This window comes from Notechis scutatus, chromosome 3 (assembly GCF_049901735.1).
Source record: "Notechis scutatus isolate UNSWTSFEM ecotype Mainland chromosome 3, rNotScu1.2, whole genome shotgun sequence".
Lineage (NCBI taxonomy): Eukaryota > Metazoa > Chordata > Lepidosauria > Squamata > Elapidae > Notechis > Notechis scutatus.
In genome coordinates, this window is record NC_142011.1 from 25,295,760 (window position 1) to 25,321,255 (window position 25,496).

Below are 25,496 nucleotides of genomic sequence, written 5' to 3' on the forward strand. Positions count from 1 at the left end.
TTTTGTTTTCTTGATACAATCTAAATTTCTGTTTCCTAAAAGCTCCAAGATTTGTCTTTAAATAAGAGTTTTTCTAAAATGCAGCAAATTCTGTAGATTTCAAATTAAATTTATCAAGTTAGGTAAAAAAAAATTAATCAGGTCTACTGATAAATTTGAGGTAAATTTGCATGGATTTTATTTTATTTTTTGTTTTTGTATTTTTTTTCATAAAAATTATTAATTTTCTCACTGAAGAATGCTTGGGTTGAACAGGAGTGGATGTTTTTGTGAAACAACTTTGAGCTCATATCAGTTCTGATAAGGAAAAGAAATTTCTAGTTCAGGAGGTCATGCAGATAACTTACCCTGTTAGTATAAGACTTTGGTTAACTTATGCTAAGCCAAAATGCTGGGGTTTTTTGATGAGCATGTCTTGCAACTGTCTCTAAATGGTTGGATTTCTTACGAAGAAAACAAAAATAGATCCAACAAGCCTAAAAGCTATTCAGTCCTGTCCTATTCAGATATTTCAGATAAGTGAAAAGTTGAAATAGTTTTGTGCAGTTCCTTGTATAGGATAAAACATGAGTCTGCAATTTTTAAAGAAACGGGTAACCGATTTAGCATAATTAATGTTGCCTCCTAAATAATTTTGCTGACTTTCCTAAGTATCTCAGCTTCTAGCAAAAATTATATGCCCCAAGTTGATTTTAATTAGATTAATATTTCATTGATAAATATAAGCATAGTTTTTCTTCCTGAACATCCAATAATGAGCTTCTTATATAGTTTTTATTAGTTTTCTTTTTTTAATAACCCATACGTGTAATCATCACATTAAGTTACCAATATATGGAAAAATGCAGTATGTGAACATCTTTTTAATAAGCTGGCCTTGGTCTTGTTTGCAAAACACACACAAATTAGTCATAACTGCTCTCAGTTGATTGATCTTCGCCCCCAGCACATGATCTTGGATGGCTTCATCAGTCATCTGATAGCCGTATTTTCAGTATTATTTGGTACCATAAAGGAGACTGGAAACTATCCCTTTCTCCTTCACTTCCTACATTTTTATTGTTCCCAACTCCAAGAAGAAAAGTTATTATGGCACTATGGGATTGAGACCACCATAATCAGGTTTGGATAAGTTGGGCTGTTTCCCACATAGTTTTCCTCTTCAGTACCACGATTTGTGCAGTCACAGGGATCTTAAAGGATTATATAAACAGTTCAGAACAGAGGTCTCCAACCTTGGCAACTTTAAGACTTGTGGACTTCAACTCCCAGAATTCCTCAGCCAGCTAGCTAAGGAATTCTGGGAGTTGAAGTCCACAAGTCTTAAAGTTGCCAAAGTTGGGGACCCCTGGTTCAGAAGAAGCACTGCTTTTATAACACCTTTCTAGAACTCAGTTGTGGCTGTTGGAATAGTCAATTAAATTTGAAATTCACAGGATATCTTAAAGTTACTTCAACGAAGGAATTAGTTTAGTCCCAAATGGGTTGGGTCATTTGGGGCTAAATCCAGCTTGCTAGGATTGTACCTCTGTCAGTTAGCCTAGTTTTATGACTTCACATGACATGCTTGTTCTACAAACAATTTAAGATGGCCTGTGAAAAGGGCCATTGACCTCTAAGCACTACTTTATCTATGAAGACGAATGCTTTCAAAATGCGTACAGGTAGTCCTTGACTTACAACTGGTCACTTAGCAATCAGAGTTACGATGGACCTCCCCAGAACTACTTATGATGTTTCTAAGTTCTGATGGATGCCCTCACAATCATGTGATCATATTTTGGGCACTTAGCACCAGTCCACGTTTAGAGCCGTTTACAGCATGCCACAGACATCAGACTAATTTTAGGCATAGAATTTTCAGTGTTTTGTGCTGGAAGCTACCATTTACTTAATGACTGCAGTATTCATTTAATGAATTTAACTCACACCACAAAAAAGTCATAAAATCTGGTCTGGTCACATGACTCAGTAACTTCCACAATTTATAACTGTAATTCCAGGCTCAATTATGGTTCTATGTCAAGGACTACCCATAATACAGTTGCATATGCCACATAGAATTAGCTTAACTTTCTCATTAGGTTCCTGCAAGTCTTGACCTGTTCATTTAGGTTAGGGCCTTTCAAAAGAAATAATGTTAATACCAATTTAAAAGAAAGCAATTTCTATTCTGTATATTGCACAAGCTTAAATTGAGGTCAAGGAAGTGCTGTAAATTTTAGAGCTTTTGAATAAGCTTGATCTTATTTGCCTAACACAGGCAAATTTGTTTTTTATGTTTAGTATGCATTTAAATTAAATAACATATTTTTATTAAAACAAATGTGTGCTAGTTATGGATTTTGTAGCTAGTCCTGTCCTTAAAACTAATTACTGAAAGGGGTTAGATGAGCCATAAGCCGGTAGATAAAGGGAACCTCAGAACTATCTAGCTGCCTCCAGGAAAAGAAAGCAAAAAGACTTCCACTGTACAACATCCATTTTATTCTGCAGAATTTTGAAGAAAACCATTTGAATAAGCAAAGCTTGGCATTCCATGGAATTTTAAAAAAAAAATTAAGAAATATGAGCTTTCCTTGCAGCATAAGGATAAATCCATTAATGTGCAATGGAAATATTGCAAAATAGGCTCATTTTGCAGCAAAATGTCTAAAAATTGTCCCCTGAAGCAAATTGAGCTGTTTCTGAGTATAGTAGCTTGCTTCCATTAAACCTTTGAATAGAGGAATTTCCCTGCAGATTGTGTATTTGCAAATTAATGTGAGGGTTGTTCTATTCCCATACATAAACACTTGTGATTATGAAAATTCAATTCATTGCATGCATATCAGAAGTAGCCATTTTATACTGTAATTATTAAATGATACATATATGTACCATTTACTATATGTCAATATTAGAAATATTGGGTAGTCCACGTATGTTAAGTATATATACATACATATATACCTTAATTTTTTTATAAACAAAGCAATTAATGTTTCTGATTTACTTTTGATTAACAGATTCTCATCATATTTGAACCTTTCCTGCATTGTAGGAAGACTATACAGGTATAGTAGAATAGGTGTATTGCTATGAGAACAAACTTGAATTTGAAATCATGATAACCATATTGTTATGACCCAGGTGGTCGCGGTTAGGCAGGCCTCCAGAGAGTTCTCTATTTCTCTTGGAAATGGTTAAACAAATGGCCCTTCACTGACCAGTAAGGCTCCACCTTCAGTCCCCCAAACAACAGCCCATAGACTACCCGGCAAGTCTACAAGGCAAAAGTCCAGGCATAAGACAAAGGCAGTTTTGAAGGCAAAGTCTTCAAAGGTGAGGGCAAGACGAACAGTCCTCAAAGCAAGGCAATGCAGTCTTCAAAGCCAGAGGAGTGTAATCCAAAAACAAACACTTGTTCCTGGCAAAAGCCTCTCCTCACGGCACCTCCTTAACTTCTACTCTCCAAGTGAACCTCGTGAGGAGGGGCAGAATGCCCTCCTCCCAAGTAGTCGGTTCACCCTGCGCTGACTGCTGCTTCTCCATTCTCCGCGCTTGGGGATCGAGTTAGGAGGTATTTGCTTGTCTCCAGAGCTCCTCTGCTTCACTGCCTGCCTTTTCCATCTCTTCCCCCGCTTCCTCAATCAGCCTGCACCCTCTCTTCCACCCTGCCTACTCTTCCAAGGCCTGAGGGACCCGGGACTTCCTCGTCCTCGTCCCCAGGTCATTCCTCATGGGCCATAGGGACTTTGCCAACCCCCTTCATTGGCCCAGGCTCCCACTCCTCCTCTGTCTCAGACCCTGGCTCCAACGGGGACATGACACACATGTGCTTACCATTGAGAGTTTGAAAATGAGTACATTATTTTTGGTTTGCTGTTTAAAAGACAATGCTACTCAAAAGGAGTTTTTGAAGCAGATTTATTTTTTTCCCCCATTCTAGGACTAGAGGGCAAGAAAAGTCAGCGTCAGAGCTAAGAATACAATGGAACAGGGAACTTCCTTTTGGATGGTTAAATCCTTTTCAATGCTGATTTAATAGTTATAGAATCATGGAGTAAAGGATATTGGCAACACACAGAAGGTCACTTAAATGATTGTTTAAAACCAAACATTTTACAGAATGTTCAATAAATGGACCACTAGATGGAGCTTTGAGTATTTTTTTTTTTAATGCTAGCAAATAATTTATTCAGAACAGCAACTGGTATTTTCAAAAGGTCAATGTCCAGAAGTCTGACAGATACTGAAATTATTCCAATTTTCATATAGAGGAGAAAGATTAAACCTTATACCCATATTTTTTAATGTTATATATATGCCACTAATGCTTGACAGAAATGTTTCTAAGCGGAAGCTTGATGGGATGTCTTTGAAAAACGTTGAAAATAGTATTAAAGTAGAAAATTGGAATTTTTTATGAGAGCCAGTTTGATCTAATGGTTGTGATGCTAGAGTAGGATATTCTGGGTTCTAGTGTTGCCATAGGAAGAAAGCCAAGGCAAACCACTTCTGAAAATATTGCCAAGAAAACTGGATGGATTTGTCCATGTACTCACCAAGAACCTTGATTGATTAAAAAAAAGGCACACAAACAAAAATACCCCTAGGAGAATAACAAAATTAGGTGGTTTGAAATTACAGAGATTTGAAAAGAAGAGAAAGGATAGTGGTGCAAAAAAAAGTAAAAGTAAGAAAACGAAATTAAAAAATCACATTCTAGGTAAAACATCTTAATCACATAAATTATTTCTGATGATAGCTGCAATGTTTTCCAACTCAACATTTCCTTTTAAACTTCATTCCATACCTTAAAATAATTGTTTCAAAACATATCAGTGGAGGAAACACTCAAATATTTAACCCTTTACTGAGTTTTGAAACCAGATTTTTTTCTTCAGGTCATCAGATCTTTCAAAACTTCAAACAAAAAGGGCCAGTTTAAATTGTCAAATATATGCAGTGGTTTTCTAACATCTGATATATTTATAAGTACCAGAGTATTTCAATCTGCCTCCATACAGCTGCATAAGCTTTCTAAAGGTAGCTTCTAAATCTTAGATTCAAAACAAATTTGGGGAAAGTGATAAATTCCCTTATTACTATAATTGCATGAGGTGCCTTGTCTATAAAATTCAGCTTGGCATTCCATTTTACCTTTTCAAGAACTTGTAAAGCAAAGATATTAAATGATGTGACATGTCTCAGAAGTTATTCAATTGGTATTATTGCCAAACCAGAATTTGAACTTAGATATTTTTTGGAATATTTATTCTGATAATGTGAAAAATTCTTCATGATTTGTTATGGAACTTTGTGGGTTCATAGGATTTCGTATTAGGCACTGCACACCTGATTCCATGTGATTGTGTTTTTTGTTGTTTTGTTTCTTACATTTTATTAATAAGAAAACAGGGTCAAGCAACATAAATGTCTGCTTTCTCTTTTAGCCAGTATTCCTTGCATTAGGTTTACTGGAGAGCTTGAAGTTGGGGAGAGCAGAAAAGGAATATGTTGGGCTTTGAAAACATTGTGGAACAGATATAAGCAAGGATTGAGGAAAAAAATAAAATAGCACATATCTAAAAATCCTCTGTATCTATTTCTTCTAATTTTGCATAGGTTGTTATAATTTTAGTCTAATGTACTTTTAAATAACATCTCATTGATTAAAAAGAGGCACCATTAAGTGTTTATTATTTTTTCTCATGCTAGATCAGGGGTCTCCAAACTTGACAGCTTTAAGACTTGTGGACTTCAACTCTCAGAATTTCTCCTCTAGTCATGTTAGCTCAGGAATTCTGGGAGTTGAAGTCCACAAGTCTTAAACTTGCCAAGTTTGAAGAGCCTTGCACTAGATATTTTCAACTCAGGAAATGGAGATGTGTTGAGACAAACAAGTCCTTAGACCTGCAGTAGACAAATCAGGCTATGTCCAGATCTGAGGAGCATTTGAAATAGGCTAGGCCAGGGTACTCCAAAGTGATCAATATTGACTCCCAAAGGCTGATGGAATTCTTCAATGTTATTGTTATTCTTAGTACTATTAGTTAAAATAATGCTTATTATTTTCCTAAAATAAATGGTCAGTGAACAATCTGAAACTTCATGAAGGAGTTTATGAGCTGAAGAGTTTGAGGATTCCTGGGTTAAGCAATCCTTGCGCATCCTTATTCTATGCAGTTGTATATATCCTTATGGAAAAGCCTGAGACCTTCATGACCATGCAGCTACTGTATTTGTTGCCATTTTATTAAAGTCACAAAACTTGCTGTGAGTAGCAAGACTTTAAAAATGTTTCTTGATTACAGCTTATTAAATCTCAGGTTGTACCCTATCCCTGTGCAGGAATTCAAGGTACAATTGTCCTATTTCATGCTAATGAACAAAGCTGCCTATCTGGAAGAGAAGATTTTCATTATGGTAGACAATTCATGACAGAGTTTAAGCTCAAAAATTCCAATTTAATTTGAAGTTCCCTTGCAACTGCCATTCGGAAATGTTACTTTTCTTTTACAGTCACAGAACACACCCTGACTAGTTTCACTCTGTGTGAAATCATATAGCAATAAAACACCATGATTACAGATCACAGTAATTTGTACTTATTCTAGACGAGCCAATGTGTCTTGTTCCCTATTACAATTTGTCATTCTGAACAAGTTCAGAACATAATGTAACTGGGAAGGCTGGAAGTTGCAGTCGGAGGTGTGAAATTCAACTTCAAGAATTCTCCAGCCAGCCTGACTGTTGCTGAAAATTCTGGGAATTAGCTTACACATCTGAAGGACATCAAGTTTTGAGAATACTACCTGAGCCTAACCCTTGCCCTTAAACATTACTGGGGGAATAAAATGTGTACTGGGGAAGGTGCCTTGAATTCTTGGAAGGATTGCATGATATAAATTTTGGCAGTCTGTGCGCTCAGGAGTCAGCACCAACTTAAAGACCAGAAAATAACAGGAATGTCAAATTCATCATCTGATAGACGTAGATGGATGATGCCTTGACTTGTGTCCTAACTTCTATGGATGCTTATTCCTCCTACTGCAGAAGAATTCAGTGGGTTAGTTTTGGTATTAGACTGGAGAATATGTAGACTTTAGTAAGTGATTGATGAAGAAAAAGGCAAGAACGGCAAAGAGAAATGTCAGCAGAGTAAAGGAATTCTTAGTATGGATCCTGAAATAAGGAATGATCTTCAATGGGTAGCCAATAACACTGATCAAGAGAGCCATGAATGCCCCAATTCTGGGTTTATGTCTTTCTATGATATTTTGAGTATATTCTCCTTTTGGCTTATCTTGTTCAGTTGGATTAAGAATTTAGCTATCAAGTCCGATTTTCTAGTCTCCTCTCGCTCATATTTTGCTTCAAGAAGACTCTGACCCCAGCAGCAGAGGGTCCCCAACTATAGAAAGCAGCCATTCTGATACCTTGACAATAGGCAGGCTAAAGTTGAACCAAAGATCTAGGCTGACCAGTTTTATTCAAAACTTTCTATTTGTATGTGTATGTTTCTATATTAGAATTGGACAGAGGAAGCTAGTTTACATTAGTTACATTGTTACCCATTCAGACCAGTATTTTACATACAGTATTGGCTGGCAGCAGCTCTTCATAATCTTGGATCTTTCTCATCACAGTTTTTCTGGTTCATTGGAATATCTTTTATATCTTCCTGGGATAACTGGTAGTGAGCATGTGTGATACATTTACTTTCCCTATGGGATCTATGACAACTCACCAGGGCCAACTTGCCACAGCAAACTCTCTGCGGGATGACTCGCTGCAGGCCAATTTGCTCTGGGACAACTTGCTGTGGGCCAACTCGCCATGGGCCAACTCACCGCAGGTCAACTCACCGTGGGCCAACTCGCTGTGGGCCAACTCACCATGGGCCAACTCACCGCAGGTCAACTCACCGTGGGCCAACTCGCTGTGGGCCAACTCACCATGGGCCAACTCACCGCAGGTCAACTCACCATGGCCAACTCGCAGGACAACTCCACACAGGACAAGAATTACACTAATATTGAAAAAATAGTGGAAGAGAATCATGGAAGAGAAGATGCCAAAGGAAGGACAAAATGAAATGTGAATGACCAAAATTAAAATTATTTCTAAATTATTTTACATCATTACATTGTTGAATAGTCCTGCCAGGAATTGGCCATGGCGAATTGGCTGCAGTGACTAATCCCATTCCATTCCCTATGAGCCATATAATTCCCCATTGTAATTTTGGTTTATGGCCAATAGATGGGTGGCAAACAATTTCTGAGGAGTAATGCCAAGTTAGAGCATTGTTATTTTTTTAAAAAAAATACAACTAATCTAGCCCAAGTCGCCTGTCTTGACTACTGCAGTGTGCTTTACATAGGGCTACCCTTGTTGAGTATCTTGGAAGCTTCAATTAGTTCAAAATGTGGCATATGGTTTTGTACACATCTAGATTTGCATATGTGTCAACTCTCTTGCATTCATTGCTGATTTGCTTTCAGGTCCAATTCAAGGTGCTGGTTGTCATCTTTAAAGCTCTGCATGGCTTGGGGACAGGTAATTTGAAGGGCTGTCTTTTCCCAATTACAGCCACCTGACCCACCTGAGTGGAGGCTCAGTGTATGTCACTGGTCCCCTCCATTAAGGAGTTCCATCAAATGGGCCCAAGAAGAAGCATCTTCTCCCTCTCTGTGGAACACCATCCCCACAGAAATTAGCCTGCCCCTACCTTGATACTCTTTCAAAAGGCCCTGAAGACATGGTTTTGCCCTCAGGGTAAATATAGAGCTCATCGGGATTTATTGAGTTTTATATTTGGGATGTTATTTCTTTGAGTTATTGTGAATGAGTTCGATGGTCATACAATATTTTAACAAATAAAAATAACATCCTAAACAGAAAACCAGGTTGGTATACTGGCATCAGGCAAGAAGAGTACCAGGTGGCCATGAGATCTAGTTCCACCTTAGACAGAAAGCCAAATGGATGATCTTAGGCCAGTCACTTTCTTTCAGTCCTACAAATAAGGTAAACCCTTTCCAATATTTTGGCAAGAAACTGCAGGGACTAATCCACACAGTTTCTAGGAATCAAGAGTGACTTGAAGGCACAAAATATGTCCTTATGACTAAGCAGACATTGATTGGTTGTTGAAACCAATCAATCCATATCTTATTTCCCTGAAGGTTCTCCATTCTGCATCTGAAATAAGATATGGATTGACCAGAAAGAGAAAAACACTCAAAGATTTTATTATTGAAGTTTAATTTCATGGATTATTTTCTGATGTAATTTTAATTCTGAGTGATCTTTAATATAGTTGAGAATTTGATGCTCCACTGCATTGTTTTGATTTTGTTAGTTTGGCTTGAAGCATAGTATATAAACATGTCAAAATAAATAAAGCTTGCTGAACACCTCTAAACCCTGGATTATCTCTTTGATTAGCGCAGCCATATTAGACTACAACTGCTGTCCTCCCCAATCAAGTATGATCAGACAGTACTTCTGAAATGAGAGGGTATTTAAGTTAAGGACTCTACTAGCCCAGTAGTATTTGGTGGAGGTTGTTTTTTTTTTTTTACTCTTTTTAATGTTTGCTTATTAGAAGGTAAGGTATTTTTTTAAAGACCAGCCTATCAGCTTTGATTCGTATAGTTAACTATGACCACAATGCAGTTAGTATTCTCTCACATTAATAATATCAATTATTTCACTTTTTAGTTAAGATGAAAGTCATTCTACAAGTGCTGAGTCAGATGCCTCCAGAAGCTTTGAAGCATGATATAAGAGAAATAACTATTCTTAATTCTTTCTTCTTCTCCATTTCATGATTCATTGCTTCTAAGCATGGAGATTCCATTTAGTTTGCATGATTGGCAATTGCTGAGAATATAATTGTTCAGGATTCCCTACATAAAAGCTCATGCAACTGGAGTCCCAATCATTTTTATACAGAGCTTGAAATCTGAACAGTAAAAAAAAAAATCTTACAAAATTACATTGCAACTTAGCCAGACAGCATAATTTTCACATTTAAGCAGAAAGTATTCATAATCTGAATATTCAGTCTTTAGAATCAGACATCAGAATTCTGGATTTGGTCAGAACAGTAGAATGACACCCTACATTTCCAACAGTTCTATTTATTTGGACACCTGCTTATTCAAACATGTTCATCTACATCCTCCACGAGTCATTCTGATCAAGAAGGCTTAACAAAATGCATTCTCTCTGGTTGTGTGTTGACTCCCTCATCTGTCGCCAGGTGGCAGAGAGAGTCTATTGTGTTGTGATTGGCACAATGCAGCGCATCAGTGTTCCTTCACTGCATCCTTTTCATGGTTGTATAGGAGCGTAGAGAGCACCGCTTCACTCAGAGTGGTGCTGCTTTGGATCTTGCTGACCTGGGCTTCCTATGCCAGTCCAGACAGAGTAATGAAATTCCACCCTCTTGGCTCCGACAACAAAGGTGTTTCTATGAGCCCATCGGATGGTCTGACCACACAGCAGCTGCAGCTTTCTTTTTCTTCTCTTCTTCCATAATCTGGGGCTGTCATGGCGACTCCCAACAATATTACTCCCACAAACTGCAGCTGGTGGCCCATTTCAGCGCTGGAGAATGATGCAGGCAAATCCATGGAGGTTGAGGAGAATCAGGATCCAGCACACCCTGCCTTCAGGTCCAAGGACAGGCTGGTTCTGTATCACTGGACTCAATCCTTCAGCTCACAGAAGGTAAAATGCTTTGCTGGACTGAAGAAGGGCTTGCTAGCCAATACGATTCCCTTTACATTCTAGGGTGTTAAGATTATGAGGCTGGGGCAGGGTGGGGTGGGGGGAAGCTGGTTGCTTTTTTCCCCCTGGGGGAACAGTTGGAGATAGGGAGTTTAAGCTAATGTCTATGTTTGGTCTCTGGGTTTTTACCATTGCAACAATATTTGCCAAACGTGGGTGGAAGGGAGCAAATGTGTCTCTGTTTGATTTGCAGGTCAGATTTCCACGATGTATTTGGAGAACCTTTGGTTTGACAGCTTATTTGTTTAGGCTTCTGAATGAATGAGAAGAGAGAGAACAGCATAGAAAAATGAATTATTTGCAGGAAAAAGAATGGAGGCAGGCATGTTAGGACTGGAGATTCTGTATTTATTTGTGAAAGGGTCACACTATCCCCAATCGGCCCTTTATTTCTGACACTGCAGTACTTGTAAGTGCCAGGCTTTTTCTTGAAGAAAAAATCTGCTCTCAGAGCTATTCTGTTGAGGTTTTTGTTACAAATGTTGAAACTAGAGGCATTCACCTTTGGGAATCCTGACCTTTATTTTGCACAGCCAAGCACATCCGGCATACTGCAGCCATTTCACTGGGATTTGTAATATATTGGAGCTGCATAAATATATACAAAGGGGCAGTTTTGTCCAAATATGAGGTTGCTCCTTTCCTCCTACAATAGGATCATGCTTTGGAGGGAAGGGGCCAGCAGGCATCAGAGAAACCTTTGGACCTGTGATTCGTAAGGACTGTTTTGCACTTCCTGAGCTTCGAAAACAACCAAGGTGTTGTCTTCTTTTATTTCAGAGGATTTTGTCTCATTTTCTTCCATTATAAAACATCTTTGTTCAAAGATTTTCTTTAGGTCTTTGTCTCTGTGCCTGGGAAGGAAACAGTTAAGGAGCTACTCATACATGCTTTTCTACAACTAATCCAGAATTAGCCCCACCTCTGTCAGAATTGATGGGGCTCCAGAGACAGCAGATTGAACAATTAAAGAGACAGTACATGCACCACTGACAGGCTTTCCCCTACACACACACACACACACACACACTTATTCTTATTCGTATCCACACACACAGAGGTAGGGATGATACATATGTGTATCTGTGTGTGTGTTTCTTTGTGTTTTTTTAATTGCTTGCCAAGAATTCTCTCTGTTCTGTTAAGCAGATGGTGAGTTCCTGATGCAGTCTTGGATTATGCTGCATAAGCATGATATATGTAGTATATAATATGGATTTAGATCGTGTTTCATATTAGCATTCTCTTTATTTAATTGCATGAACAACATTGACCTCACCCCTTTCCTGAGAGGTCTGTAGGGGGAGTGCATAAGCACACCAAGGTGCCTTCCGTCCCTGTCCTATTGTTTCTTTTTTTTCTTATTCGTATTCATTTCATGTATTCATAACCATGTTTATACTTATACCTGTTATCTAATAATCACTTGACAAAATTAATTAATTAAATAAATAAATAAATAAATAAAAGAAGAAGTCCCATTTTTTTAGCAGCCAAAAGTTACAGCCTGGCAGAATCAAAACATTTGAAGATCTTCTTTCTTTGTCATTTCCCCATGCACCTTTCACCCTTCATCCCTTCAGGGTGTCTGCTAATAAAAGCAACAGATCATGTTTGAGGACAGACGTCTGAAAAAAGCTATGAAATAATACATCCCACAAAACTCCTTCCTTGTTTCAGTACCATGGCCAGGGCAAAAAATGAAGTTTTCAGTACCTAAAATGATGTTCTCTAACAAATAGAAAATAACCCTTTCTGTAGAAACAATCAATACATACAGAAAGAGAGACGTGGGAGGGAGAGGGAGGGAGAGGAAAAGGGAATATGTTTGCATAGATGATTCCCTATAGATTATACCCACATATTGCAGCTGAATTTTTGTCTCAAAAATGTTTGGTTTCTACAACCTCCAATTCCTGTGACAGAAATAAGCTATTCTAATTATTTTAGAACCATAATGTTTATTTAAACATTTTATACTTTGTGGTTGTGCTGTCTAACTTGTGGAATATATATGTTGCAGATAAAAAAACTTGAAAAGAAATATGGTTACAAATAATGAGCTAGTTTTGTACATTTAGGAATTATATATATATATAAAAAAGACTTGAAAGCTATGTCATCCGAAAAGCCCCAACACCGTTACTTACTTTCAAACTTGCCCAAAACATCTAGCAAGCTTTCATGGAATTCCAGTAAATTTAGAACCTGGGTTTAAAATCAAGAAATTTGGTTTCATTTTTTTTCATAGTAAATGCCACGTTCATAAGTAAACAAGACGGGATATGCTGTGTTCAGGGACATAGTGCAAAGCTATAGAGAAACTGGCCAAGGAATATTTCACATGTTCACATATATAAGAACAAGGAATAGTCAGTTAGAGTTACCTGGATTTTCTTTAAATATAAGGAAAAACTTTCTGATAGTAATATCTCTATAACAGCGTAATAGTCTGCTATGGAGGCTGTGGGTTCTCCATCTCGGGAGATTTTAAAGAAGAGCTTGGCCAGTGACCTCTTAATTGATTTTCCTATACATGTCTTGTGGTCCCTTCCAACTCTACTATTCTATAGGACCATGATGGTGAACCTATGTCACACATGCCGGAAGTGGCACACAGAGCCATTTCTGCCAGCACGTGAGCCATGGCCCCAAATCAGGTCCATGGCGCATGCTCACAGGCCAGCCAGCTGATTGTTGGGTATCTGCTGTGCATGCGTGGGGGGAGGGGCATGCAGGGGAGATGCGTGTGCATGCGCAGAGGTGTGTGGCACATGGGTTGTGCACACATGCACAGAGGTGTGTGACACACGGGGTCATTTACGCATGCACAGGGAGGTGGGGGGGGTCACGTGCATATTGCATTATGGATGCAGGCATGCACACACTTTCGGCACGCAAGGATAAAAAGGTTAGCCATCACTGCTATAGGAGCTGTGCTGTACCAAAACAAAATGTTATCCTATCCAACAGTTTGCAGCAACCAGATGCCAATCAGAAACTCACAGAGATAATACAACTACAATAGCACCACATTTGTTTATATTCCTTGACAATGGATATTGAAACCTTTGTTGCCCTCCATTTGAAAAGCATATAACCATTATGATCAGCATTTATTACCCACTGTGTCCCTTGTGCCTTTAAAGCCATCCAAATTAGTATCTTTTCTTATATCTTGTGCTATGGAAATCCATATTTTAATTTTGAGCTGTGCCAAGAAGTCATTCATTTTTCCTGAAATTCCCATTATCTAACTTCATTGCGCGATAGCGACAATAGTTACATATTTCCTTTCCTCTGGCAGTTCAATGGAACCTAGACAGTCTGTGGGATTTTAACCTCCCAAAGAATCCCCACCTCACCCCCAAAAAATAGGTTGAGAGAGAGCAACTGGTCCAAAGTCAGTCATATCCTTCTATGGGGTAAGCCCAATGTCTCAATCCACATCTGGAACATTTCTCTACATATGTGTTTCTCAACTGTTAAGATATGTGGACTTCAACTCCCAGAATTGGAAATGAGAGTTTAAATCTACACATATTGAAGTTGTTATGGTTCAGAAACATCATACATAAATTTATAAATCTATATTGTTAACCCCTTGAGACAGACCAGATTAGGAAACAAACTCTGAAAGTACTATTAAAGTTCTATTGTTGTAGGAAACCTGGCAGAAATTTTCTTTATTTCCCTCTTATACTGAACAGAGTCAAGGCAAGCTATTCCCAAGCTTCTTCCTCAGCTCTCCTATCTTTTCAATCTAATTAGATGTCTTAAAATATATTTTCTGAAATATATTTTCTTCAAGGTTATCACCATACTCCACTGCATGTTTTATGTCTTCTTAACTTGCCTTTCTTCTTGATTGAAAAATCTTCAAATTGTAACATTTCTTCACAAAAATCCCAAACACTGTAACTTTTCTCCACAAAATTCTCTAGTCTTTTAACTATTTTGGTTCCATCCTTTGAAACTTCTTCAGTCTTACAATATCATTGCTGAGAGGCAATTAAAGAATTCTAGTACATTGTGTATTGTCTCTATAGATTTGTAGGATTTACAATACAGTTGTTGCAGTGGTGATCTCCAGTGTGGGATTTATATTTTTCAAAGTAGCCTAATACTATTATCTAGCAATATATCAAAATAGGTTCCTTAGCTATTTTCTGCTAGCCATTCAATGACCTATTGATATCTATAGATAGAACTTGTTACATCAATGTGCATCAGTTTACTTTGGCTTACAATTACATTGACTTTAAAATGTTGATGTCTATTCTTCTTGTTAAAATATTCCCAGAGGTGGTATTTAGCAGATTCTGACCAGTTCTGGAGAACCAGTAGTAGAAATTTTGAGTAGTTCAGAGAACCAGCAAATACCACCTCTGACTGGCCCCACCCCATCTATTCTCTGAGTCTCAGTCCCAGCTGATCGGCTGGGTCTTCTTTTGTTGCCCTGCATAGGAGAACAGAGCTGGAAAGCAGGTTAGTAGGGTGGGGAAGGAATGGGATTTTGCAGTAACCCCAGGAGTAGGGTGGGAATGGAGATTTTACAGTATCCTTCCCCTGCCATGTTCATCAAGCCATGCCCACCAAGTTACGCCCACAGAACCGATAGTAAAAAAAAATTTAATCCCACCACCTGTTGGTCCATATTTTAATCACCCTAAAATAATCATTATGTACACATGACAAAGATGTTTCCAAGAGGCATCCTTGGGGATCCCAGTATTAGTATCTTTCCAGCTCAAAAATTATTTGTTCCTACTCTGTTTTGTTATCAGTCATTCATAAGAGAATGTCTTCATTTACTCCAAGAAGTTACATTTGTTTAGATGAAGCCTTTTGAACACTTTAGTGGAAATACTCAAAGTACCATAGTAAAAGAGTTGTGAGAACGGGTTTATGTTTACAGAGATCATGTTAATTTTGCTTTGGCAAGATTTATCTCACTAGTTTGAAAAATGCTTTTTAAAGCAATCATTTTACAATATTTGAGACGTCTGATACAGCACCATATTGTTCTTGTTCTTATTAAAAGATCAGCAATTTCATATTAGAGTTCCTTTAGAACTCTTCAATGGTTCATCTGGACTTGCTGTTTAGTTGTTTTCAGTGGTGAACAGGCAGTGAGTATAGCTCTGCAACCTGGTGCCTTAAAGACTATAGCAGGATCTCCAACCGTGGCAACTTTAAGGCTGGTGGACTTCAACTGCCAGAATTCCCCAGCCAGCTTTGCTGGATTGTAAGCATCTCTTTTACAGAACCACGTGGGAAAAGTAGCATCAATGTTTCTGATTCTTTTGTTCCCCCCACCCCCCCAAACACCTGAAAAACTCTGGTAGGTTTCTTCATGGTGGAAAATTAAGAATTAAACACTGCTTTTCTCTTAAAGTCTGTCAATAAAATAGAACTCAAAATTATTGATTACCCCACTCTAGTGTGTTAATATATTAGCTGACCACACCCAATAGCTAGTCATAAGAAAGTTTCCAGATCTTTATTTCTATTATAAATTTTAAATTCCCTAAGATTATCAGTTTAAGTAGTGGTGTTATCTTACACCTCCTATGACAAAAAGAGACAAATAATTATTTTAATTTCTTTGAAATTTCCTTATCCTCCTTCTCATCCAGCGTTCCAACTGTTTCAAATCTTTTGAAGTTCTCACCTTGTTTTATTGTTGATATTTATTAAGCCAGCAGTATGCTTCTTGTTGTAATGCTTTTCTTTGGTAAATGCTTAAATTCCTTTATGCTATTTTCAGTGAAGAAGTCTTATTCTTTTCTCATTAACAATTTTCTTGTTAATGTTTATATATTGTGCTAAAAACCTCTCGGATTTGGTAATATAGTTTCTGATCTGTAATAGACATCTTAGCTGAGCTTCTGCATTTTCAAGCCTCACACATTCAGACTTTTTTCTTTTTGATATCTCCCTCGTTTCATTCTCTTTCTTGTGATTAAATATTTGCTTCATGTGAAATATATCTATATCCAGTACTATATATCTATAACAGGGATGTCAAACTCCCATTGTCATGGCATCGTGACTTTTTTTCCTCTTTGCTAAACTGGGCATATGTATGGCCAGCACATGATGCATCCAGCCCATAGGCCACGAGTTTGACAGCCCTGGTCTATATCATGTCTATTTGTCTGTCTGTCTGTCTGTCTGTCTGTCTGTCTGTCTGTCTGTCTGTCTGTCTGTCTGTCTGCCTGCCTGCCTGCCTGTCTGCCTGCCTGCCTGCCTGCCTATCTATCTATCTATCTATCTATCTATCTATCTATCTATCTATCTATCTATCTATCTATCTATCTATCTAGTGTATTCACATGCCATACACATACATACAGTATTATCTTGGAGGGGGTGTTGATGGTGGTAACAGTTCTGAGTTAAAGTCTGCCTCTTTTGACCTTTTTAGTTTGCTTGACAAATATGGTATTTGATCTACATAGCTACAAAATTCCCATATAGCTTACCTATATCAGATTAATTCTACACCCTGTCTTTCATCTCCTCCAGGAGATGAAAGTGGCATACACAGCACTCTCTTTTCCATTTTCCCCCCAAACGTGTTTGGGTTGAGAAACTGACCCAATACATTTTCTTGATTGAGAACGGTCTTAAAAGTGGGTCTCCTTGGCTCCATTCCAACAACTTAATGGGCACATCGTAGTGACTCCATAGAATTTGTATCCAGAATTGACTGTGAACCCTTTTACATATCCATGGGTCTTGACACCTCCTGCAAATACATGCTGCTATGATGCCTCACTGCTGGCACTTTATTTCCCTATGTAGTCAGGTTGTGTGCCATCCATTTGCTCAGTGGGGGAAGCAAAAGAAGAGAGCCAAGTACTGTCCCTCCCATCAATCCCATGCGCACTATTTCCACTCCTGCTGTGAGAAGATTGTGCCACTGCCCCTCCCCCAGCAAGTAGTTCCTGCAGGCAAAACCATCCATTGAAACAGCTGGAAGGATGGGTGAAACTTGGGGGGGGAGGGGGTAAACTGGGGCATGGAGGGGTGGACAACAGTACCAAAACAATAGGTATACATGGGTGACCAAAGCCCTAACCTTTTTTACATGTATGCAACATGCATGCCACACATTAAAGAAGGGTGGCTTCATCACCCAGTCATGCCCACCATTTTGAATCTGATGAAATGCCACTACCTTTGGCTTCAGGAAATAGAAGGCAGCTCCTTAGAGGCAGGATAAAATAAGATGCCTAGATGTAGGATGAAACTTATCTGTGTACCCTGAAGGTCCAGAGGAAAAATTGAAAAACTGTCTTGGTGGCCATTCACTTGAAACAAGAGTTGAGCTGATGATTAAATGTCTCAGTTTCCCAAATTACACCCAAGTCCTACCGCATTGTGAGAGCCTATGGGTGATAGGAGGAACATTTCCTGCAAGTGGAAGAAGCCACATTCTTTCTGTCTCCTCTACACAAAGTTACACTCCCATTCCTGTACAAAATTCCCCATTTGCTTTTGTTGTTCATTTATTCTGGATTCTAAATAGTATTAATGAACATATTGATAGTGATTTGGATTTTCAGGCTGTAAGTTCTTCATTTCCCTGCTCGGTTTCTTTACCTTATAATTTCTAGTTAGGCTGGAAAAAAATGAGATTAAAGTCCCTGAGGAAATTTTATCAGAGCTTTGTTGTATAATATTCTTCATGAACATTATTATCTAATTTGTGATACCTGAATTAACATGCTTTGGACAATTATTTTATTTATTAACTAGTTTAGTTTAAAAACAAATTAGGATGTATTATATTTTGCTTTGATTTGGATATTCCTAAATCTCCACAATTACTCCTTTCCTTTCCCGCCTTGGTGCCATCAACAGTATGAAGTTCTAAGATGTAGAGAGAATTATAAGAGTATTAGGATAAAGCACTAATGACAGTCTCATTCATAGCAGTTTGCACAAAGCTATGTTGTGAAGATTCAAATGCTTTTCTTGTAATCATTAGCACAACTGCAGATCTGATCTGGTTGCAAACATTTCTCCTACTGGAGGGAAATTTTAGTATTGGGCTGGGCAGAGAATGAATATATTTATTAGTATGTATTTATTTATTTATCAAATTTATGTGGCTCTCCATCCATTTCTCAAAACTCTGGGCAGTGAATAAATACAAACATCATTAATGGTGCATTGGCATATTTGCTAGAGATACCATTTGCCTACAAGAAAGAATTGGTGATGCCACAAAATACACAAAGTAAAAGAAAACGAAGAAGTTAAGTGCTCTAAGACTTTTAGACTTCAAACAGAGAAGCACCTGCCACATAATAGCTCAGACTTAATTGTCCATAAGACAAAAAATCTGGATAGTGGATGTGGCAGTCACTGGAAACAGCAGAATAGAAGAAAAGGTATTGGAGAAAACCACAGTATATAAACATCAGCAAATAGAAGTAGAAAGATTATGGCAAAAGAAAGCAAATATAGTACCAATAGTATTAGCCATACTGGACGTAATCCCAAAACATCTGGGGCATCACTTGAATACTATTTCATTGGCACTGGAAAAAAAAATCATCAGTCAATTGCAAAAGGCAGTTTTACTTGGAACAGCTTACGATCTGTGATAATACTTTTTGATATTATTAAACAACAACATCTGCTTGTGTCAGGTCCTTGGGAAGGACTTGATGGGTGGTCAAAAATGCCAAATCTAGTCTAAACATCTAGTTGATTGTTCAACCAACCATAATAATAATAGAAATTTTGAGACAAAGGCAAAGAAATCTACTTAACAGGGGAAAACATACACAGCTGTACGATGAGTTTCCCTGGCTTAGTAACAGTATTTATAAAAAGATCTTGGAACAGTAACTAATTGCAAACTTTATGCGTCAGCGGTGTGAAAAAAAGGCAAAGGCAGTGCCAGCCTGCAACACCAGAAGAATGTTTTTAATATCATAGGAGAAGTGTAAATTCCAGTGTATACTTTTATTGTCACTTCAGATCTCAAGCATTGCATGCATGTTTAAGTTTCAGAGAAACTGAGGAGGTTTGAGGATGAGCAATGAGGCTGATAAGGGACTAAAACCTCCTATGAGATAGATGAAAAAGTGGAGATATGATAGCCCTCTTCAAATACCTGAAAGAACGTCTCAGAGAAGGTCAAGTTATGTATCATCTCGGTTTACCAAAGTATAATGGATTTCAAAAGTTTCAAAAGGTTAGATTGTGTTTGAATGTCAGAAAAATCTTCCTAACAAAAACACTTTCACAATGTATTATTGTACTATTATTGTACTATTATTCCTAGGTGGGCTCCCCTCCAACCTAATCAGGCATTTGTCTATCAGAGATACTTCTTTCACTAGGAGGCTGGGCTTGATTACTTCAATGGCCCCCTCCCAGTTCCAGGTTTCTTCTGTTATTCTAAAATTTAGTTTATCATTATTCACATTTTCTAATGCTGTATTCTATTTAATCCGAGTAATAGTAATGAATGAGAACCTGCCATTTCATGAAGTGCTGTCAATTTTTTGAAGAAATATGTTGCTGGCATCTAAATATCACATATACATGTAAAATTAAAAACAACCCAGAAGAATGTAAATGAAGATTAAAATGAACTAAAATAAGTTGATCTTTATCAGTTTAAGAAATTCAGATGCTTCCTGCTGGAGCCCATCAAGCACTGCCTAGTCCACAACTCTATTTATGGCTGGTAAATATTTCAAAAAAGCCCTCAAAGAGATAATAGGTTTTTTCCCCATTAGTTTCATAGCTATATTTTTTGGGGGACCAAGAAGTCCATCATGAACAATAGCTACTAAGGCTCTGGTCCTTGGCTAAGACCTTTCAAAGCAGCAAATTTCCATAATTTAACTAGGTGCTAGAAATAGTTTTATTCATTTGAATTTCATGCAAGCCATGTTATGGTACACAAGTATTGCCAAAAGAAACTGAATGAGATTCCACTTGGAAAATGTACTTCAATCTTACTGTGACACAGAGCAATATTTCTCAACCTTGGCAACTTTAAAATGTGTGGGAATTCTGGCTTGTGAATTCTCAGAGTTGAAGTTCACACATCTTAAAGTTGCCAAGATTGAGAAACACTGGAGTACAGGAATACAGAAATAGGATGAAATGAATTCTAAAATAAAATAATGGGATTAGACCCAATACATTTATCTTTCTCTCATTAAATATGTATGAAACATCTCTATTCAATATATAATTACAAGTAATCTTAAGGTCAGTACTTCATAGCAATTGTCACCTCTCAATAATGGAAAATACAAGGAGGAAAGTACTTAATTAGTCTCTTTCCCTTATCCTTAATTATATCCTAAATTGATAGCTCTGTGTATAAATTAACAACTAATTTTATATGCCTGAATTAATTTTAGCTTTCTAGTAAATTAGCCCCTTAAGCAGCCCATCGTTTCAAAAACATTTGATAAACATATTTTGTTATCTATACCTTGATATTTTGGATTAAAATAGTCAATGCTACTTATTAATTGCATTCAGTGGGGTTTATCTAATACTATCGCAGGCAGGTTGCTATGACTGCTTAATACAAATAGAAGAGTGAAGTACTGATAGTATGCTTAAATGGTTGCCTTTTATTTCATTTTCTTTTGCTTCTGCAGATGTTTCTATTGGTTTTTGTGCCATATTACAAGGATATATTAAAATTTCTTAGGAATATTATGATTATGTTTCTCAATGAAGCATTGAGAAACCACATTTTACTGACCCAAATACTGTTAATGTATCATCAGTTTTTGGCCTTATCAAAATCAAGAGGGTCTGCAATGAATAGGAATCAGAATGTGAATATATAATTAGTAACACATATTGTGTACATACATAGCAGCATTGAATGTGGTTCTTAGAAAAAAAATTCCATGAATGTCTGAAACCCTCAACTCCTATAATTCCTAGTTAGCATCTGTCCTAGGAATTTTGAGTCTTGACATTTCAAGAAGGTACTAGATGTTAAAGACTTTTTCTAGAATGTAATCATTTAGTTATTTCTTTTAATTCAATTTGGACATTACCCAGCTCCAACTGACTCCGGCCAGTTCACAAATAATACATTAAAAGCTAATGCAAACCAAACTCATGATGACATCTAGACACAATATACAAACAAAACAAAAACAAAAACAACAAGCTTACCAAGGGCCACAATTGTCTCATTCCCAAGGTCTGGGAATACAGCCAGATCTTCAAGATGTGGAGCTATGCAGATTTTCACAAGAGGGTCTCTTTTTAAAAAGCAGGAACCATGAAGAGGAAAGGCATGCCTCCTGGGTCCCAATAGACTTGGAGTGTGCCAACTTTACCATCACAAGGAAGGAACCATGGGAGATGAGACCCCCTCAAGTAATCTGGCCCTATGCCTTGTAGGGCTTTATAGGTAATACCCAGAGATTTGAATTATATATAGAAGCATACTGGCAACCAGTGCAGCTCATGGACAGAGATGTCATATGGCCATACCAAGATATGCCATCACCGCCTGTACTGTTGCATCCTGGAACAGTTGAAGCTTCTGTTGGGTTTTCAAGAACGCTTACAGTACATTATAGTAGTCAAACTTTCAGATGACTAGAGCATGAATGACTACTGAAGGGCTTCTTGGCCTAGGAAAGGGTGCACTGGTGTACCCAACAGATACATTAAAAGCTGCTTCCTGCTCTTCAAGCAAAATCTGTGAGTCTAAGACAAGGGTGTCAAACTGGGGACCCGTGGGCTGGATGTATCATGTGCAGGCCACGTCCACCCCAGCTCCGTGAATCGGAAAAATGCTGTGAAACATCACGTGATGGCAACATGATGCCACGAGTTTGACACCCATGGTCTAAGAGGACCCCCAGATTGCACCCCACTATGAGTGGAGAAGGGTCACCTGATCCAAAAGTATGGATGGAAAGTCCTCAGAACTGGTGGGCCCAATACCAACAGCCACACAGTTTTGGTAGGATTTAGTTGGAGATGGTTCCTCCTCCTCCAAGCCTGCAAGGTTTCTATGAACTGGGACTCAACAGTCCTATTTGGAACCAAACCAAAATCAGTTGGTTAAAATTACAAGGAAGCATATTTAGGATCATCATCAGGAGGAACTTCCTAACTGTATGAGTTGTAAGCCCATGGAATTGGCTGCCATATTAAGTGCTAGTTTTTTCTCATTAGACATCTTCAAACAAGCTAGATAGTAACTTATTAGAGATGTTCTAGCGGATTCTGAATAGAGAGTTAATTACATGAGGTTTAAAATCCCTCCGAAGTCTGAACTATTTATTATTTTATTATATTGATTGGATTGTACACTGCTCAGAGCCCCCCTAGGAGGGATATTGGGCAAGACATTTTACACACACACAGAGAGACAGAGAGAGAGAGATAATTGTATGAATCTGTGATGCTATCACTCTTATTCTTCTATCTTTATTTATCCAAATTCTCCTGGACCAGGATTCTAACTAATGATTGCTGTTTCATGGACCAAGGATTTTTCAATTTGCTAAAATGGTTAGCTATTCAAGCATTTATTCAACATTTACCTATCTAATCATTTTCAAAGTGAAACTGGCTTCATAATAGAAACGAAGGACATCAAATCAGAGCAGCCCTACTATAAAAGAAAAGTCTTAGATTTAGTTGGGACAATGACTGACTATTCAATTTCAGTTTCCACTAGAAGGTTTTGCTAAATTTTATTTGGAAGGAAAAATGTCATGCGAAAGAACCCTTCCATAAGAGGGTTCAGCACTCCAATGCTCCAACACTCACATGATCCTTAGACAATTCGATTCTCTAGCCTTAATTCTCAGAAAGCAAAACTTCCTATTGTGATTTTAGATGTTAAGTCTCTCATATCATAAATCTGGCATCGTGTGATATAGAGGTTGCTAAACTTCTCCTTCTCTGCCTGGCTTGAGAGTTAGCCAAGTGAGTACTTCATAATAACCCAAACTTTTTTGGGTGGTGGTGGTGAAATTTGTACCAGATTAGAATGACAAAAAGCTAATTGTGTGCTTTTTTCTAAACCCCTTGCAACCAATAGAATTTTGAATGCTCAATATTGCAGTCACTTTATAAATAACACTTTGCTCAGATAATATGTGCAGAGGCATTTATTTCATCTCATTACCTTTAGTCCAAATCCTCATAATTGGCTTGCATTCAGAATGTCTTGAAAGCTCAGAGAAATAAACAGCATTGAAAAGCAGCTTCTGGAAAGGAGGGGGTAGAGTGACACTGAACCCTAAAGCATTTTAAACAGCCCATTTAACTTTCTATATTATATGGCAATAAACCCTGTTGCACAATAACAGGATTTTCACTCTTGGACATTTGACATCAGGATACACAAAAATATGGCAACCTTTTGCCATGGAATCTTTAAGCAGAATTTAAGGTAGCTGGATTTTGTTCTGAGTGTACAGATAAATAAACCCACAGTTCCTAAATCAGTTTAGGAACATTCTGGGACAAGTGAAATGGAATGCTTTAATATTAATGGTAGAATACATCCTCTATATACAAAATACTGTATTCCAAACTCAGTTCTCAGGATCTCCAATGAAAGATTATTAGTTCATGCCATTGACAAAGACCAACTATTTTAGATTTCAAACCAGGGTCACATTCCTTCAGCAATAATTTGCTGACTATTTCTTGTCAGTCAGTGGTGGGATTCAAATTTTTTCACTACCGGTTCTGTGGACGTGGCTGGTAGGTATGGCAGGGGAAGGATACTGTAAAATCTCCAGTCAGAGGTGTGCCGGTTCTCCAAACTACTCAAAATTTCCGCTACCGGTTCTCCAGAACTGGTCAGAACCTGCTGCATACCACTCTTTTGTCAGTGATGGACATGACTAAACCTAGTGTTTGGATCAGAGCCAAACTAAATAAAGTCACCTATTGTCTGACTCAGTGAGAGCCTCTCTCTTTCTTCAAGGGAGAAGGCAGGAATTTCAGAAAAGTTCAGTGGATGGCCACAAGTGTATGATCAAAGCCTGCTTCCTCTATAACAGGGGTATCAAACTCAATTTCATGGAGGGCCACATCAGGGTTGTGTTTGACCTCAGGGGGCCAGGGTGGGCATGGCCAGCTCAACGTCACTCATCTCAGGGGCACCTGTGGTGTCCTGAATGCTCTGCCAGCAAAAACGGGTTCCCGAGCTCCGTTTTCAGCTACCACAGCTTCCTGCAACCCTCTGCCAGTGAAAACGGAGCTACGTGTGCGGCTCTCATGAGCTCTGTTTTTATTGGTAGAAGCACCATGGGATAGTCCTTCTCTGTTTGCAGGGTGGCCCTGTGGGCCAGAACTAAATACCCTGTGGGCTGGATCCAGCCCCCGAGCTTTGAGTTTGACACCCTTGCTCTATAACATCTCTATAATTCAGTATGGGAACTGTAATTTCAATGACGTTTGAGAAGATTCAACTTCCTTAAGGTAATGATTAAGATTCAGAGGCACTGAGGAAATTTCAGAAGTTTCAAGTTGCCCTCTCTGTCTTCACACTCTGTCTTTACCTCCTAATCTGGATTAGTTTCCACTGCCATCATCTCTGCACAGAACTGCAGGTTCTAGAACTACTTTGGAAAAGGCATTATTTATCAGCCCAGTTTAAGTCAGTCACACTGTTTATTTTCCAGCATTCAGACACCTGGAAGGAAAAATATGCCAAGTGTTCA

General features: G+C 38.1%; 1 protein-coding gene across 2 annotated transcripts in view; it reads left to right on the top strand.

The window, feature by feature from the left end:
- Nucleotides 1-3,012: 3,012 nt before the first annotated feature.
- The window catches only part of GDAP1L1 (ganglioside induced differentiation associated protein 1 like 1), a 61,073-nt gene continuing 38,589 nt past the window's right edge, over nucleotides 3,013-25,496 (top strand). Inside the window, exon 1 of one of the 2 annotated variants that reach the window (XM_087959336.1) lies at nucleotides 3,013-3,056. Coding sequence is in view for 1 of the 2 variants with exons in the window: in XM_026664868.2 (XP_026520653.1) it covers nucleotides 10,549-10,728 (180 nt within the window). In the remaining variant the exon portion in view is untranslated. Of the gene's footprint in view, nucleotides 3,057-10,313; nucleotides 10,729-25,496 lie in introns of those variants that run through there. The other variant, XM_026664868.2, reaches the window with a different exon arrangement.